Below are 14,980 nucleotides of genomic sequence, written 5' to 3'. Positions count from 1 at the left end.
GTTTCTGGAACAAATGATGACAATTGCTTACAGGACCCTAACAGCAGAACTATGTTAGACATGCGGCCACCAGTACAGCGCCAAATGCAAGCAGATGAAAATTATAAATTTTCACACTGTTAGAACTTGCTGTCAGAGTTATCCAGATCGCTCAAAGTTTTGTCTGCACTAGGATTTTTTTTTTAAAGTTACCAATGAATTATTAAAACCAAGCCAACATAAAGTTCTTCTGTTAGCATGTCCTAGCTGGATGAGACAACTTAGAAATATAATTTATTTTTACCTGCCAGAGTTTTAGAAAGTGTCAATGTGATGGAACAATTTTGGGCAAAAAAAGCAAAAACCACAAAAGAAAGCAAACTTCTCCATTCCTGCTTTATTTTACTCTGTAGAAAGTCTCTGCTCAAACTATTCCCATCCTGTGAAAAATCATGCACCATTCACAGCTGGTCAGTAAGCAAACATGTTTTATGTACTTGTGAACTAAAAAATCAGTAATTATTATATTGATATTAGAAAAAGATACAGGTATCAATGCTTGTTAATGGTTTGCAAATGGTTTCTATGCTGTTGAGTGAACTATAACTTACACTCCCAATAGGCACTGAAATAAAGGATAATCTTCAGGTCTTCTGTGTACTGTTATTAGTAAATTGTACCAAAAGTTTGTGTGTTTGTAAGGGTTATTTTTATAAGCATTTGTTCATTTGTTTGTTTATCTTCAGCCTCATTAAAAATTAGCATATTAAGCAGATAAAGTGGATTTCAGGTTGGTCAGTTTTACTCCTGGCTTCAGCAACTATCCAGAATCTGAACCTGACTTTCCCCATACTCGATGATACAGAATCAACACACAGCTAGAGAGATGTGCATCACTAAAAAATAGCCTTTCCCTGTGGAGCCACCCTTTCGCTATATTCACAAGCTCTTTGCGATGGAATAACCAGAAGCCAGATACTGGTTTCAATTACAGTGACCTGATTTACCTGTCATCTAAGCAGTGACTTTAGGTTTACCTCACTGTAATGGAGATGAGAGTCTTTACTAAATATTCCATATATGCAGCCATATAAATGTTAATACTAACTAGTAAGTGAGAACCAGACTAACATCTTAATGTGTTTATTTCCATTTGTATATTCCATGATAAATTTATTGCAATGATAAGTGCTTTTTCTCGTGTCCTCACTTTATTTTCACCTTTGTTCTTCAAGAAGGTTATTGATTTCTCTCCTCTTCAAACGCCGAATGATCTGGCAAGTCAAAGGGGACCATTTCAATGGTGAGGAGTGGATCAGGACATAACTCTGAATAGCAGAACTAAAGAAATGCCATTTCTGGGTGAGCCTGTTGTCACGTTAGCAGTGCTGTTGTATGTGAAGAACCCCAAACCCTCCTCACGGACTACTGTCAAAGGCAGTTGGTGTGAAGAAATGCCTACCTGAAGACGGCAAGGCTCAGGGACCAGAGCACTAGTGGTTTCCTCAGTTCAAATTTTGCTCGTTTGTTCATTAGGTGCCGACCACCAAATATAAAGGCAGCATACAGAGCTGAAAATAGGAAGGATTTCTTCCTGCAAAACAAAACCAAAAAACACCTGTCAAGTATTTAATTACTATTAGATACACAGCAGAGTCGCATCTGGACATAACTGCCAAGGGCTTGTTTCCTTGAAAGGAAACTCTTTTGAAGACACTCCTGCAGCCCAGTTGAGATTATCGTTAGTGTATGAACCTACATGCCTGCACATAGGGCCAGGTCCAGGTGCAGGCAAAGCTGACACTGGGGAAGTTCTGAAAAAGGACAGCCAAATTAGGCTCCCATTCTTCCCCAGTTTCTGAAGACTGAACTTCTGTGAGAAACAGAATAGATATTGCAGAGCCCAGACACTTTTCTGCAAGCACAACACGGTTGATACTTGAACCAGCTGATTACGTTTTGTGGCTCATTTATCTTTTTCATATCAATTTTTGTTTCCCGCAGGCTCCTTGCTACCTGGCAATTTAGTTTCCCATTGTTTCCTCCAAGAAGACACTTAAACTTGAGCACTGCAACACAACATGAAGAGCCTCATGAAAAGTGGAGAACCAGCGAGGAGAGGTCAGTAGCCCCGTTAAGCAGCGACCCCATTAAGCAGCGTGGCATCGTCCTGCTGCACAAGCCCTGCCTGTGAATGCCAGTTCAGGAAATCCAGTGAATTTGCTGAAAGGTCAAGCAGGGGTCTGTTAAGGAACTTCAGTGGTACTTTTAGAACCGCAATTTTTACTTTTAAAACTGCCTGATAGTAGTCCAGCCAGCAATAATCAGCAAACATCTGAACTCTGCTACTATAACTTCGTGTACATCAACCATTAGAGGTCAAAAATAGATTCAGCCTGGATTCCTTCCCACACAGCACAATATTACACTGACTAAGACTTAATGATGTACAGCATTAATGGTGGCCTAACTGGATGGGCATATATTTAGGAACAGATTTTTCTCTAAAATCTTCTCCCTTTTGGCAAGGGATATGTACAGCACAGCACGGTCCTGAAGGCCAAGCAATACGTGCAGAACAGTACGGCACAGCGCAGCGCGTGTCAGCGCATGCTCAAGGCAACTGCTACATGGATCGCAAGCTTCTTGATAGACAAGGGTCTTCTCATGAGGTCCATGAAAACTAAGAAAAGCTGTAGTAGCACATCTGATTGGAAGTACAAAGAAAGCACATGCAGCCTTCACTGGAGATAAATGAGTTTTATATGAGTTTGAAAGCCAAGTAAAAGCGAAGTCCAAAGAGACAAAGGCATATCAGTATGCCTGCAGCAGCACACCATTTTCTGCCCACTAGAAACTCCTCTGTTTCTATTGACATGTTTATAGCTCTGTGTTGCAAAACACGGGTAATTGCATGAAAATCCGACTGGTGCTCTGCACTGAGAAGGGTGGAGCCAGTGCCTGTGGTCCCCTGGGTGAGCTTTAGCATCCACACTGGCAACAAGCCCCAGGGTGACCACAGAGCCAGCACCCTCTCACCTTGCGCATTGAGATGGTCTAATTGCCATGGCAATGTTTATCACAACCGGGTTTTGAAAACCACAAAGCCTCAACTCTTATTCGTCGCATAATAAAGAAAAAAGCATTCATTTTCACTTCTATGGTCTTGAATTTCACAGTCAGGGAAGGGGCAGAATTACCACATTTGAATAGCATGATTGCTGTTTAGCTTGGCTGGAGGTCAGTAAATATTTGTTAACCAGTTTGGATAGTGATGAACCACCTCAAACTTGCTCATACTGAACCATCTAACTGTTAAGATAAGATTTATAGGTTACGAGACAGGAGCAGACTCTCAGTGTGAGAGGTCGGACCGCGTTCCCATCTCCTTCCCTCTGCAGCCTCTTCAGCAGCAGTGTGCAGAGCAGCCCATCGCCAACCTGTGCGTGGGCGAGGGAATGCAGAGGGCGTGTGATGGGCTGTACCACAGCCTGCAGTGCTCTCCTGGCTGCCCCAGGGCATCGGGAGAGACATCCGCTCTGCATGCTTCTGCCCCTTCGATCCCACAAAAGTCTGGGCTCACAGCGCTCAGCGCAGACACACAGCAATGCACACAACGAGGTATGGAGATACGCATACACATGTAGGGCCCCTCAAGCCAGGTCCTGCGCAGGGCCCCCACAGGAGGGACCCTGGAGCCCCACGCCACGAGGGAGGTGCAAACCCCCCGCCCGCCGTACGGCACTGTAGTGGGAGTCCCTCACACCAGAGGCAGGAAAGGTCTGTCTTGCACTGGTCCATGCAGGGAGCTCCACAGCAACTGAGAGCAGTGCAGGATGACATCTCGAGCAGGGCAGGATGGCATCTCTGTCCAGGGGAAAAAAACTGCGACAGTACCGCCACGCAGCTGCCAACAGGACACGGGCTCCGTGGGCTGGCACGGGAGGAGGTTAGGATTTAAGAGCAGTAGCTAGAGATGCTTTGCAGGAAGGCAGGTGGGCAGGGAGCAGTTCAGTTCTGGATCAAATACAGCCAAGACTTCAAAGTAATGGTTCGACTTCAGTTCCAATTCAAGAAGAAAAGACCAGTCTGAATGAGTTAGCAGCTCAGGTCTGTGCTCTGTTTGACTCCCTTCTTCCTGGGCAAGATACTCCATATATTTACACCAAGTAACATTTCGTTTTGTTTCTTACTACTGAAACTATTTTTTGTGAGTTCAGTCAAGTCTATGGAGGTCAATAGTTACATTATACTAATTAGAACAACAGATAAATTTTAGGTCACTTTTAACAGCTTTGTAATGAGTTTAGCATTATTTGCAATGATGGTAAATGGTATTCCCACAGTATACAGCTTTGTATTGGCAGTGGCAGACACGAGAAGATTTGACTGCAGGCATGATGTGAACTGCAGAGAGCAGCTGTAAGCAGTTTCAGACAAGGAAAGATGCAGTTGTATTATCTCCTATCAGAGGTAAGCACAATACTGAATAATGACTAGGCTGATTTTGAAATCACCTCTCTGTTTTGACACCTGCTGACAACTTTTGATAACTTTTTGCATCCAAAGGACTTGGAATTTTCCCTCTTTGGAGCATAATAATGGTTAAAAGGACTGGGTAGTCCAGGTGATATAGTTATAAAGGGGTTGCAGAGGTATGTACTCTTAAGATAATCTGTTTAACTGCATTAGACTGGTATTAACCAGCTTCCTGCCAGTGTTTTTATGATGGATTTTCCTGAAAGGTTCATGACTACAGTCTGGTTCCTGGGCTGGTGACACAAAGCAATGGCAATCTGACAGCATTCAATTATATCTGATACGGTTTTAGCCAAAGGAGGTTAATATCAAATGAGCATGTTAAAGACAGAGTTTTGGAGTTGTTCTGGAGCACTGTAACTTCTCATTACTGTTATCTGAAGAGAAACTAAATAGAGCAGAATGATGACAAAAAAAATTAACCTTGAAACTAAAAAAATAAAAAAATCCCCCAAAGTAATTCAGTAGCAGACTCGCATCCAATAACTTCAACATTAGCACATTCATGTGTTTGTCTTCAATTCTGTTCTGCAGGGTAACACAGTAGACATAAAGACAGGGCTGCCAAATCCTCCATATTTTTCTGGCATTTCTGTTTCTCACAGTTGTCTCCCACCTTCCTACATTTTCAGACTTCAGGGACTAAGTACTATCTCTACTGAATACAACTCCATGTTTCCCCGTCAAAAGTTGCCAGCTCTTTCCCCCAAAAGGGAGGCAGGGGAATTTTCTGGAGAACCTATAAAACGCTCTGCTTGGGCTGGGGGTTACTACAAGAAAGGGAGGCAAGAATTTGGGGCAACAGGCTGAAGATGTGAGGCAGATCTTCCAGGACGCTAGCACAGAGGTGGCCATATCACGAGGCAAGGGGACAGGCAGAAGCAGCTGACACGATGGGAGAAACAGAAGAGGAAGGATGAATGGTAAGCAGGGCAGCAAACGAGGGGAGCTGGTGGCCAAGAGATGGACGTGAAGCTGGGACAGCATGGAAGGGAAGGAGGCTTGAAGTCCTTTCTCTGCTGAAGCCCCTGCAAGGATGCTTCTTGCACCCATAGGCACACCAATGGGCTCAGGCTACCCACGCTGAACACAGAGCTTTGGTCACTCTCCTGCAAAAATCCTACAACAGGGACAGGTGGTATTATCATCCCCTGGACCACAGCCCACAGGTTCTGCTTGTCCCTCTGCACTATGTAAACTATAGGCAGGTGATGTGTTTTATCGAGGATGGATGAAGGTTTGGGCACTCATGCTTTTTAGAAGCTGAAATCCTTTATTAGGTCTGCCCTATGGCAGAGGAATGGAGACAGGAAAGAAAAGGAAAAGAAGTATAATTGAGAAGAGGGAGGCAGAAACTGGGGCTGATAAAGGAAGACAGAGGAAATCCACCCCACCAGGAACTAAGCTTCTCTTCGCTCGCAGCCGGGGAGTCCCACCCAGCAAAGCCCACTCAGGCACAAAGGAGTGACAGGGAGAGATCAGCCATCCAGTCTCAGGCAGGAAAACACAACACGGAAAGGGGCAGCAAATAATCCAAAGTAGAAAGCAACAGTAAACAGATGGCTAAGGAATAAGAAATCCTGACTCCCCCAGAAATATGTTATTTATAAAATACCAAAAGTATAAGAATTACCACAGTATTCTAAAATAAGGGGCCAAAGCCTGAGGGTGGGCCTCACGCGCAGCAGTGCAAGACATCCCGGTCTCTCTGATTCAAAGTGAAATAGCCCCGAATATTGCAGTGCTGCTGAAGCGGAGGTGGTTTCAGCCCAGATGCACTGTTATCATTTTTCCCCTGAAAATAGCAGCCTGAGTCATTATTGTAGAGTTCTCTGATGTTAATGAGTAAATTGAAACAGATATAGATATTTGCTATAAAATTTAATATTTCCATAGCATTTTCTTTAATCATTAAGGAAAATCCTTATAGAAATGCAGAAAGGACAACCTTATCATAGATCTTTTAACTACCCTCTATCATGTAATACAGGATTATCCTCATAACAGCATTCAGTAGGGGAGTAGAAAAGTGAAGCAGTGTTAGCCCCCTCTATTTACATTCTATAGGACTTTAAAAACTTTTTTTTATCAAGATGTATTTCCTTTGCACAGGCAGAGCTCATTCTTAAATTCATTACCACGTCTTCATATGCTGTAAAGAGAGCACAACAGGTAAAAAACCAAAACACTGCAGTTGCCAGAGCAGAGTGCTTCTGGCAAGTAAACAGGCAATTTCAGGCTCCCAATGTTTTTCTTTTGGCCTTCTTCATCACCATTTTACTGACTTAACCAGATTTTACTAGGGGGAAAAAAAAAAAGAAAAAAAAGGATGCTTGGTAAGGTGAAAGCAAAGGGACTTTTCTTACCCATTTCTCCCAGCTTTCAACAGAAAACAACCACCACTTGTGTTTAGAATTGAAACTCCTAACTTGAGAGTCTGATTAAAGTGCTTTAACCTGAACCAGTGTAAATCACACAGCATACCCGTGTCCACAGCTCACAAGCAGTGGCTGGTAGCCTTGGCAAAGTTACTTTCTCTCTGGTGCTTATTTAAAAATCACACAGTCTGTATGTATAAAAAAGGGTGTGAAAACGCTTCTCAGTCTCTCAGTGTTTCTACCTCAGAAATACTGTCAAAGCAAACCTTTCTCTCTGTCTTCCCAGATATAATTTTGACAGAATCAGCAAGAAGAGATCCAATGTGTGGATATGCCAGATCTGCATATGAAAATATAACCTGTACTCCTGGCTTTAAGTTTCTGCAGCTGTTTCCCATTGACCGTACCAGCCTTAATAATGGAGAGAGAAGGACATGCAGAAGACCTGTCTGATACACACATGCCAGCACACTCTGATTTATTTCTACAGCTCAATATCCTCTGACATTTATATTTAGAACAGCAATGATGACAGTCACACACACGAGTAGGTGACTCACTGATGATAGTCTTTGACGTAACAAGCTATCAGAGAGTAAACAGGGATGTATCTCATACCAATCACCTGATCCTTTGATTTCTAAAGCCTGCCTCTCAAAAGACCGTTTCAGCCTCCTCATGACAGGTACTGTCGGGTACGAAGCTCTGCGCTCCTCCCAAGGCCAGGGCAGCTCCCCAGGCACCCCTCTCCCTGCTGGGAGCAAGGGAAGAGGAGTCATGGCCCCAGGAACACATCCTGGCCAGGGACTGCTATTCCCCCACTTCTGCCTTTTCTCTGGGGTCCTGTTCCCGTCACCCAATTCATGTCATTACTGACAGACAGTACCTGTATCATCAGCCCAACTCCTTAACCCACGGAAAGGAAGGAAACACGGCGCGGGGAGGCTGCCAGAGGGACTGCTGCAGGAACTGTCCAAAGCTCAACTTGGCTGAAAAGGATGGAGGAGGAGAAGGACTTGCGCGTGCACTCCTTGCTCCACGAGTGCTAACAGCTGAGCTGAGGCATAGCCTGAAGCCCAGGTCCCCCGTTGCTCAAGTCGGAGCAGGAACCGCTCCCCGGAGAGCTGCAGGGCCAGCTACCTCTGAAGCGTAGAGCAACTGTTTTTTTGTGGTGTATCACCAGGTCACAGCCTGCTGTGGTGTATCCATAGGCCTGGCTGGAGACAGCCTCAGTTCCCCACCGGCCAGCCTACATGGGCATCCTCCTTGGGGAGCAAGAAGCTGTGACCACCTGAGCCTCCCCCCCACATGGCATTCAATCAGACCCAAGAGCAGGAAAGCACTCCCACCTCATGCTGTTGGCAGGGCAGGCAACAGCCCTAAAGCTACAGAGAGGAGAAACAAGGGCACAGCAGTGTGGAGGCACGGGGGAATATGGCTCATATCCTGCACCTCCCTGATGGTTGTATTTGTTTTGTTGAAATGTGTTGGCCAGTAGTTTGTCACACTCATGCTTGTAGAATATAAGTGTTACACAATATTAGCCACAAACTAAAAAGTGTGCAGCTAGGGATGAAAACAGCAACAGTAAATTTTTCTTGCTTTCCCGTTGTAGTAGGAAAATGTAAGAAAAGCGTTAGGGTGAGAAAATGAAGTTAAAATACAGGGACAATTTTTTTTTCAGGTAGAAGAGGCAAACTCAGCTCTAAAGTACATGAAGTCCCTTGTTCTTTATAAGCCTCATATAGGCTTAATGGAACAAATCATAAACCCTTAAAAACCCATAAGCTACAATCCCAAATAAAAGCAACGTCACAATGTCTCCATTCCTCCCCAGGGGATGGGCCAGCATCTGACCTCACTGTTACTGACACTGATGATAAGTAACATTTTTGCACAAATCCCCCAAGATTTATGTCACCAGAGCTAAGAATTGAATCTAGCCCCAGAAGAATCATAGGAGCCTACCAGCAAAATGATGACCATCCCCATCCCTGTTAACAATTTTCATAGCAGGTTAGTGTAGTCAGAGAAACTCCTCTTCTACCAGGAGCCTCTGCTACACTCATCTGTATCACTCTGACAACGTACCTAGTTCTTAATACAAAGACTTGGGGTTATAACAGCTGACACAGTAGGGTGTCCCACTGTCCCCTTGGACCCACCAAGGGTTTCTCCAGGCTTTGCTGGGGCTTTCAGGTGGTTGGTGGAGAGACGGCAGAGAGCAGTGGAACCTAATGTAGGTCACAGGCACTGCAGTTCTGAAGAAAAGCTACAGTACTTTCACTTCTAATTTCATCAATGTAAATTTAAATGTCTGCCCTCCACAATAAAGACCTGGAGCTAGTAAACACAACTGCAACTGAACTTGGGGACTACTAACCTACATCTCCCCCAGTTGAAGTAATTCTGTTTGTACCCACATCTCACCTGAAAGCAGTTAATGAAGATGCTAGTGGAGGTATGTCATACAGGCTTAGCATGAAAATAACTAGATGTCCACACCGCCTCACTCATTTGATCTGCTTTATCTGATCAAATCAATCAATGGTTATGACATTCAGTAAGTTTACACTTAAAGGAGTACATCAGCTTAAGGCCTTCAGAACCAGAAAGATCCCTGAAGCAACTCACAAATGTTATTTATAGACATATAGACAAGTGCTGCTTTTTTCACTGCTTTGGGGATAGATATTTATTTACTTTACAGGACACAACACAACACTACAAGCCACACATCAATAAGAATACTTTACTAAAGCTACCTTTGCCCCTGCATCCGCAGGAAAGCCTATGCACCACAGTGGCATGGTCAGGTTTCTCTACCATTGCAAATGCAACTTGTAAACAGTCTTGGAAATAATGTCTGTTGGATCTCAAAAAATATTTAAGTGGAAAAAAAGCAGTCATTCAAAATGAAACATGGAAAATGCAGGGACTGCAAGCAAGCAGTGTGTTATTTTTCTATCTATCCACCCTAAAAGACATTCCAGCAGACGTTGCTCCCTTCCAGCCTTCTGCAATACCACCTCAGAAAATGATGTTGCTACAACTGCCACTGGATTGCAAAACACAAACAAACAAAAACCATTCTTATTTTCCTGAGAGCATTCCCAGCCAAAAAAGACATGCAAGACCCTCCTGTGGAGCAGAGCACAACCTTAGAAACAGGGCAGCCAAAAGTCATGAACAAATAAGCCCTTACTGCTAGGACTTGGTGACCACCATATGGAAAGGATCACTTCATAACTCTTTCAATGCTGGAAAACCTTAAATTATCCTGGAGCAAACCAAACTGAGGGGATGCCTGAAAAGCATAATGAATTAGAATATACACTTACCACCCTTCTCCTCCCCATCTAAAGACCCAAAATCATATAGACAGATTGGAGCAAGCCAGCAATGCCATTCTGTGGCCTAGGTCTGATTAAAAGGGGATACTGGTACCAGCGACATTGCAGTAATGGAACTGCAGAATAAAATGTCTTGCTTTCAAACCCTGTAAATGCTCACATGCCCTGTGGAAGAGAAGGGACTGAATGGAGCTCATAAAAAAGGACATTTTGGTAGAGAAGCAAATGAAAGAATATTTTCCAGCATCCCTTAGTGAAGAAAAATCAGGTCATGAGGAGAACAACTGCCTGCACTGACTGGTCCCGTGGTACTTTTCGATACATGATGTCAAGGACTGCTTGATGTATCTAATAAAATCTTCAAGGACATCTGATCTTTGTCTAGTGCTGAGCGATCAAGTGACAAAGGATGCTAATGGAAACACTGCAGCGAACCTGGACCTAACTCTTGACTGATAGGAAACTAGCAAATCCAGAAAAAAAAATGGGGCAATCTTGCCATAATCTTTTCAACCATCTCTCTAAAACAGAGCCCTGCCAAACAGCCATTTTCCTTCTTAATCAACTGGGAAGCAGGTCAGGACAAATACAAAGGTGTTTCAGCAGTGCTCAAAACTTGCAACAGGGAACAGTTCGGAGTAGCTAGGAGGCAGGTTGACATGCTGCTACCGCCTTACAACATGATGCTTTGCAGCTTGCCCAACGCGTCCACCAGCAGAGAAGGTAGCCCTGCACATTGGCTGGCTACGTTATCATTATCAAATGACATTTTCATGAACTAAACCTCGCCACTACTTACATAAGATTTTATGCTTTTCATTCCCAGTGGAGGTTTCAGTCCCCAGACTAATCTGCTACTAAATTTCCCAGTACTTTCATCTGTCATGATTGCCATGTCATTGACCATGACCTATAGCTTCTTCGTTAAATCCAGAATCGCTCTGCTTGAAATCAGTCAAGGCAGTACCTTTAAAGCAGACCCTTACAAAGATAAAGGAAAAGGCAAACTGCCCTGAATCCAACTAAAATTATTTGAGGAGAGAACGTAAACCACCGTGAGAAATACTGCGAGTGACAAACCATTAGAAGTAACGTTCTAATTACTGTCAGAGTTTTCAGGATCTGATGCAGACAAAATTTAAGAGGCAGGATGACATTCCTAAACCTGTAGTAGAAATGAAGATGGGACAGAGGAACGTACCAAACACTGTACAATCACCAGCACCCGTTCCTCAACTAAATATCGCAGCCCAGCTGTTTTTCGGGCATTTCCTGCAGACATCCCACTTGCAGTCCTGAACCAGCCCGAAACAATCGGAATAGACCAGCAGGAGTGGCACAAGGAAGTACAAAGTACACAGCATTAACGTAGCTTATCTCTATCCTGTCAGCAATATGTTTGTGACAGCTTGTTCTGGTTTTCCACCTCTGCCTACAGCTTCACCCTTGGCATGGGCACCCTCATGTCTCTCTCGAGGTGGCAGGACCCGCCAACAATCCCGAACTAAAGAGTCTGGGTCTTTCTTCTTGCTTCCAGTTGCGAGGGCTCGGCTGACTGCATCCTGCCCTTAGCCACCCCCTCACCTAATTAGATGGGATACTAAACTGCTTAGCAGTATTTCACTTTCCACCATGGTATAAAGAGCCCAGGTTACTAAAGGATTACCAAGTATAACATTAAAGTGTTACATATACACAGAGAGTTGCCTGTCCTAGACTCTGCTAAATCTTGGTCACAAGGGACCTGTTAAAAAGAGATGCCAAAAGGAAAGAAACCATGGACAAACAAGGTGATGAATCTGGACTACAGTGGAAGTGGCTGCATACACACCACAAGAAGGAAAAGGAGCATTACAAGGAGCGAGCAGTAATTGACATTCAGCTCTTCTGGACAGGCAGACAAATGGAGCAAAGCAAGGGCATAAATATGAATATGTTTTTAAACAATTCAAATACAACAACAGTCAGAAGTTAATGGCCATGGTCATTAAGGGGCAAAAGGGAGAACCAGGTTACTGCAAATGAATAGCAAAGCCTGTCAGCATGTCAGTGATACCGTTTCAGATTTTTTTTAAACAGAATGTAGCCTCCCATGAAGGTAGAGCAATTAAATAAATGATCTGACTGTTGTTTTTTCTCAAAGGTCACATAATCAAAATTTGTTTTACATCTCCAAACATATACCTTTTCCTATTCTTTTTCTTAATTGGATTGTCCACCACTTATTACCTCTGTAACTTGTGGATTTTGCTCCAACTTCTCTCCATGGCAGGTTTGCTAACTTATGGCTGGCCTATAAAGAGGTAAAAAAAAAATGTGTTCTAGTAAAAAGCCAGACTACTCCTAAATTAATTTCTGTATCACACAGCTAGTATAGTAGAATACCCTGTATTCTCATCACCTATTCTTACCACTTTTCTTTCATGTGGCTGTTGTAAGAGCACCAATAAATCTGCCTCTTGCATCTGCTCACTGTCTCTGTCATGTTATGATCAGATGTCGTAACTACACATGAACCTGTTTACATCAGTATCTCGTTCAAGGATGCTCTGTTGCTCTGTTTCTTCTTTCATTTGTAAAGGGAATACAAGAGTCCCTTGGCACCCATGCGCAGGATCTCGTGGGCAACAGAGAGGGGGAAGAAAGTGATCTTCCGAAAGATACTATTTTCCCTGAGATGCTCCCGTGCTTTGCATCACTCCCACCACAGCCCATGCCAGCAGCTGAACCACAAAACCGCCCAGGCACTGGTCACCCTTGCTGACCCTGCACCCAGCAGCCCTGTCACACAACTCACATGCTGAGACTGGGCATCTTGATGCCTTCTTGCTAAACCAGCATGATCCAAGCGCCTACCACAGTCTCCATGGGCTGGGCACTCCAGTTTCTGTGCATTAAGTACGCATTAACAATAGCTTGCTTTTACAAGCCTCTCTGCTTGGGAAAGGTAAATGCTATCTCTTTGAGGTTGGTAATGATCAACACCACTGCATATTTGCCACCCAGCTAACCTAAGTGCCCAAAGAAAACGTTGTAACACTGTGTATTCAACAAGTTTTTCCACTTTCGTGATACCCTGGAGCAAATGTTTACTGCTTTTGGTTTTGGATTTTTTTTTTTTTGCCTTTAGCTGTAGCCTGCTTTGAGATTCATGAGTGTAAGCACACTATAAATGCGTATCAGAGAGTTTCACAATTACTCTGCGTCTGGACCAAGATTTCACTGCAGCATGTTTTCCAAAAGGCAGCCCGTCTTGGAATTCAAAATGCCAAGGGGAAAGAGTTTACTCATGTTTTAGGGACCTACGCCAGTGATTCACCTCCTGCCCCATTGCAAAGTTTTTTTCTACTTTAATTTCTCTGGCTCACTAGGACTCTGTCCCACTGAAAACAAAAATATTTTAGAGACCATGACCTGCACCAACAATTAGGTTAGATATTAGGAAAAATTTTTTTACTGAGAGGGTTGTCAAACATTGGAATGGGCTGCCCAGGGAAGTGGTTGAGTCACCATCCCTGGAGGTATTCAAAAAGCGAGTGGACAGGGTACTCCAGGGCATGGTTTAGGGGGCATGGTTAATGGTTGGACTCGATGGTCTTGAAGGTCTTTTCCAACCGAAATGATTCTATGATTCTATGACTGAAAAACACAGACACGTGCCCCTGTGTTTGCCTGTGTCCTGGCTGTGGTACTGCTGTGTTGGGGCCAACCCGTACCTGTGCTGAGAGAGCCAGCAGTAATGGTCTCGAGCACAACCTCTGCTTTGCTGCTTTGGGGCTCTGAGCTGCTATCTCCATGTGGTCAGCACAGTGCACAGGTGCACTGGCTCATGTGGAAATACCCAATGCAGCCCTTCATTTTGCTCCTTCTCGCTCGCCTGAATCACTGACGTGACTGCATGTGCAGAGGGACGAGTGGCAGAGAAGGGTCTCTGATGAAAAATAACTCGTGCCTTCTGTCTTTTACCAAGAAGGCACAAAGTCCATGTTCAAAGTGCCTTTCGGTTCAGCAGTTTCAGCCCCGTTGGCAGCACAGCATCCGGCCAGTGCAGAGTCCCTCTTGAGTGGGCAGAGGCCAGCATGCCGCTCCAGTACCCAGACCAACAATCGCAGCAGAGCTCCTGCGTCCCTCACCCGAATGGAGGCTAGCAAGCATGACAGGTTGGGCCAAGCAAAAACACATTCAGTTTTGTGATTCATTGTAAATTATTTGTTTTCAGCCTACAGTTTATGTTTTAGTCCCTCCAGCTACCTAGTGTATCAGCAAAAAGAATAAGCATCTCTCAGCCTTAGATGCTTAGCAGTCTCACACAACACTGGTGACTTGTTTAAAGACGTATCAAACCTGTAGTTGCAAAAGTTTGTTCTTTTGGGGGTTGAATTCTTATAAATACAGATTTGAGCTTCTCATACACATTTCTGAAAAATGCTGGATCCGTGCTATAGCCACCACTCCACCCATCCTGCCCTACCCTGGCAGCTTTTGCCCTAAATAAAACAAGGGTGTTACGTGGCTACAAACCAGATGACGGACCTAAGTAGCCTTCAGTCACAACAGTACCAGTCCTTATTACTCAAATTAGCTTGTGCTTCTTTCTTCTTCTGTATGTGTATTTAAATATTGTGCTGATATACACCAAAAACTCTCTATAGCACTGTAACAGATTTTATTCATGTCTCCGATGTGCTCTTGTTTGCTTGGATGGCAGAAAGAATAAATCCCACTTCTACT

At 44.0% G+C, this 14,980-nt stretch overlaps 1 protein-coding gene across 2 annotated transcripts in view; it reads right to left on the bottom strand.

The window, feature by feature from the left end:
• Positions 1-14,980, bottom strand: part of ELOVL6 (ELOVL fatty acid elongase 6) — an 81,639-nt gene that overhangs the window by 24,197 nt on the left and 42,462 nt on the right. Inside the window, exon 2 of one of the 2 annotated variants that reach the window (XM_052774565.1) lies at positions 1,442-1,573. The exons of the other annotated variant lie outside the window; for it this stretch is intronic. Within the exon in view, the coding sequence (XP_052630525.1) occupies positions 1,442-1,573 (132 nt within the window). The remainder of the gene's footprint in view (positions 1-1,441; positions 1,574-14,980) is intronic. 2 annotated transcript variants of the gene reach the window in all.

Source organism: Harpia harpyja, chromosome 2, assembly GCF_026419915.1.
Source record: "Harpia harpyja isolate bHarHar1 chromosome 2, bHarHar1 primary haplotype, whole genome shotgun sequence".
Taxonomy (NCBI): domain Eukaryota; kingdom Metazoa; phylum Chordata; class Aves; order Accipitriformes; family Accipitridae; genus Harpia; species Harpia harpyja.
The sequence above is the reverse complement of the archived record's forward strand: the minus strand, read 5'-3'. Positions and strand labels throughout refer to the sequence as shown.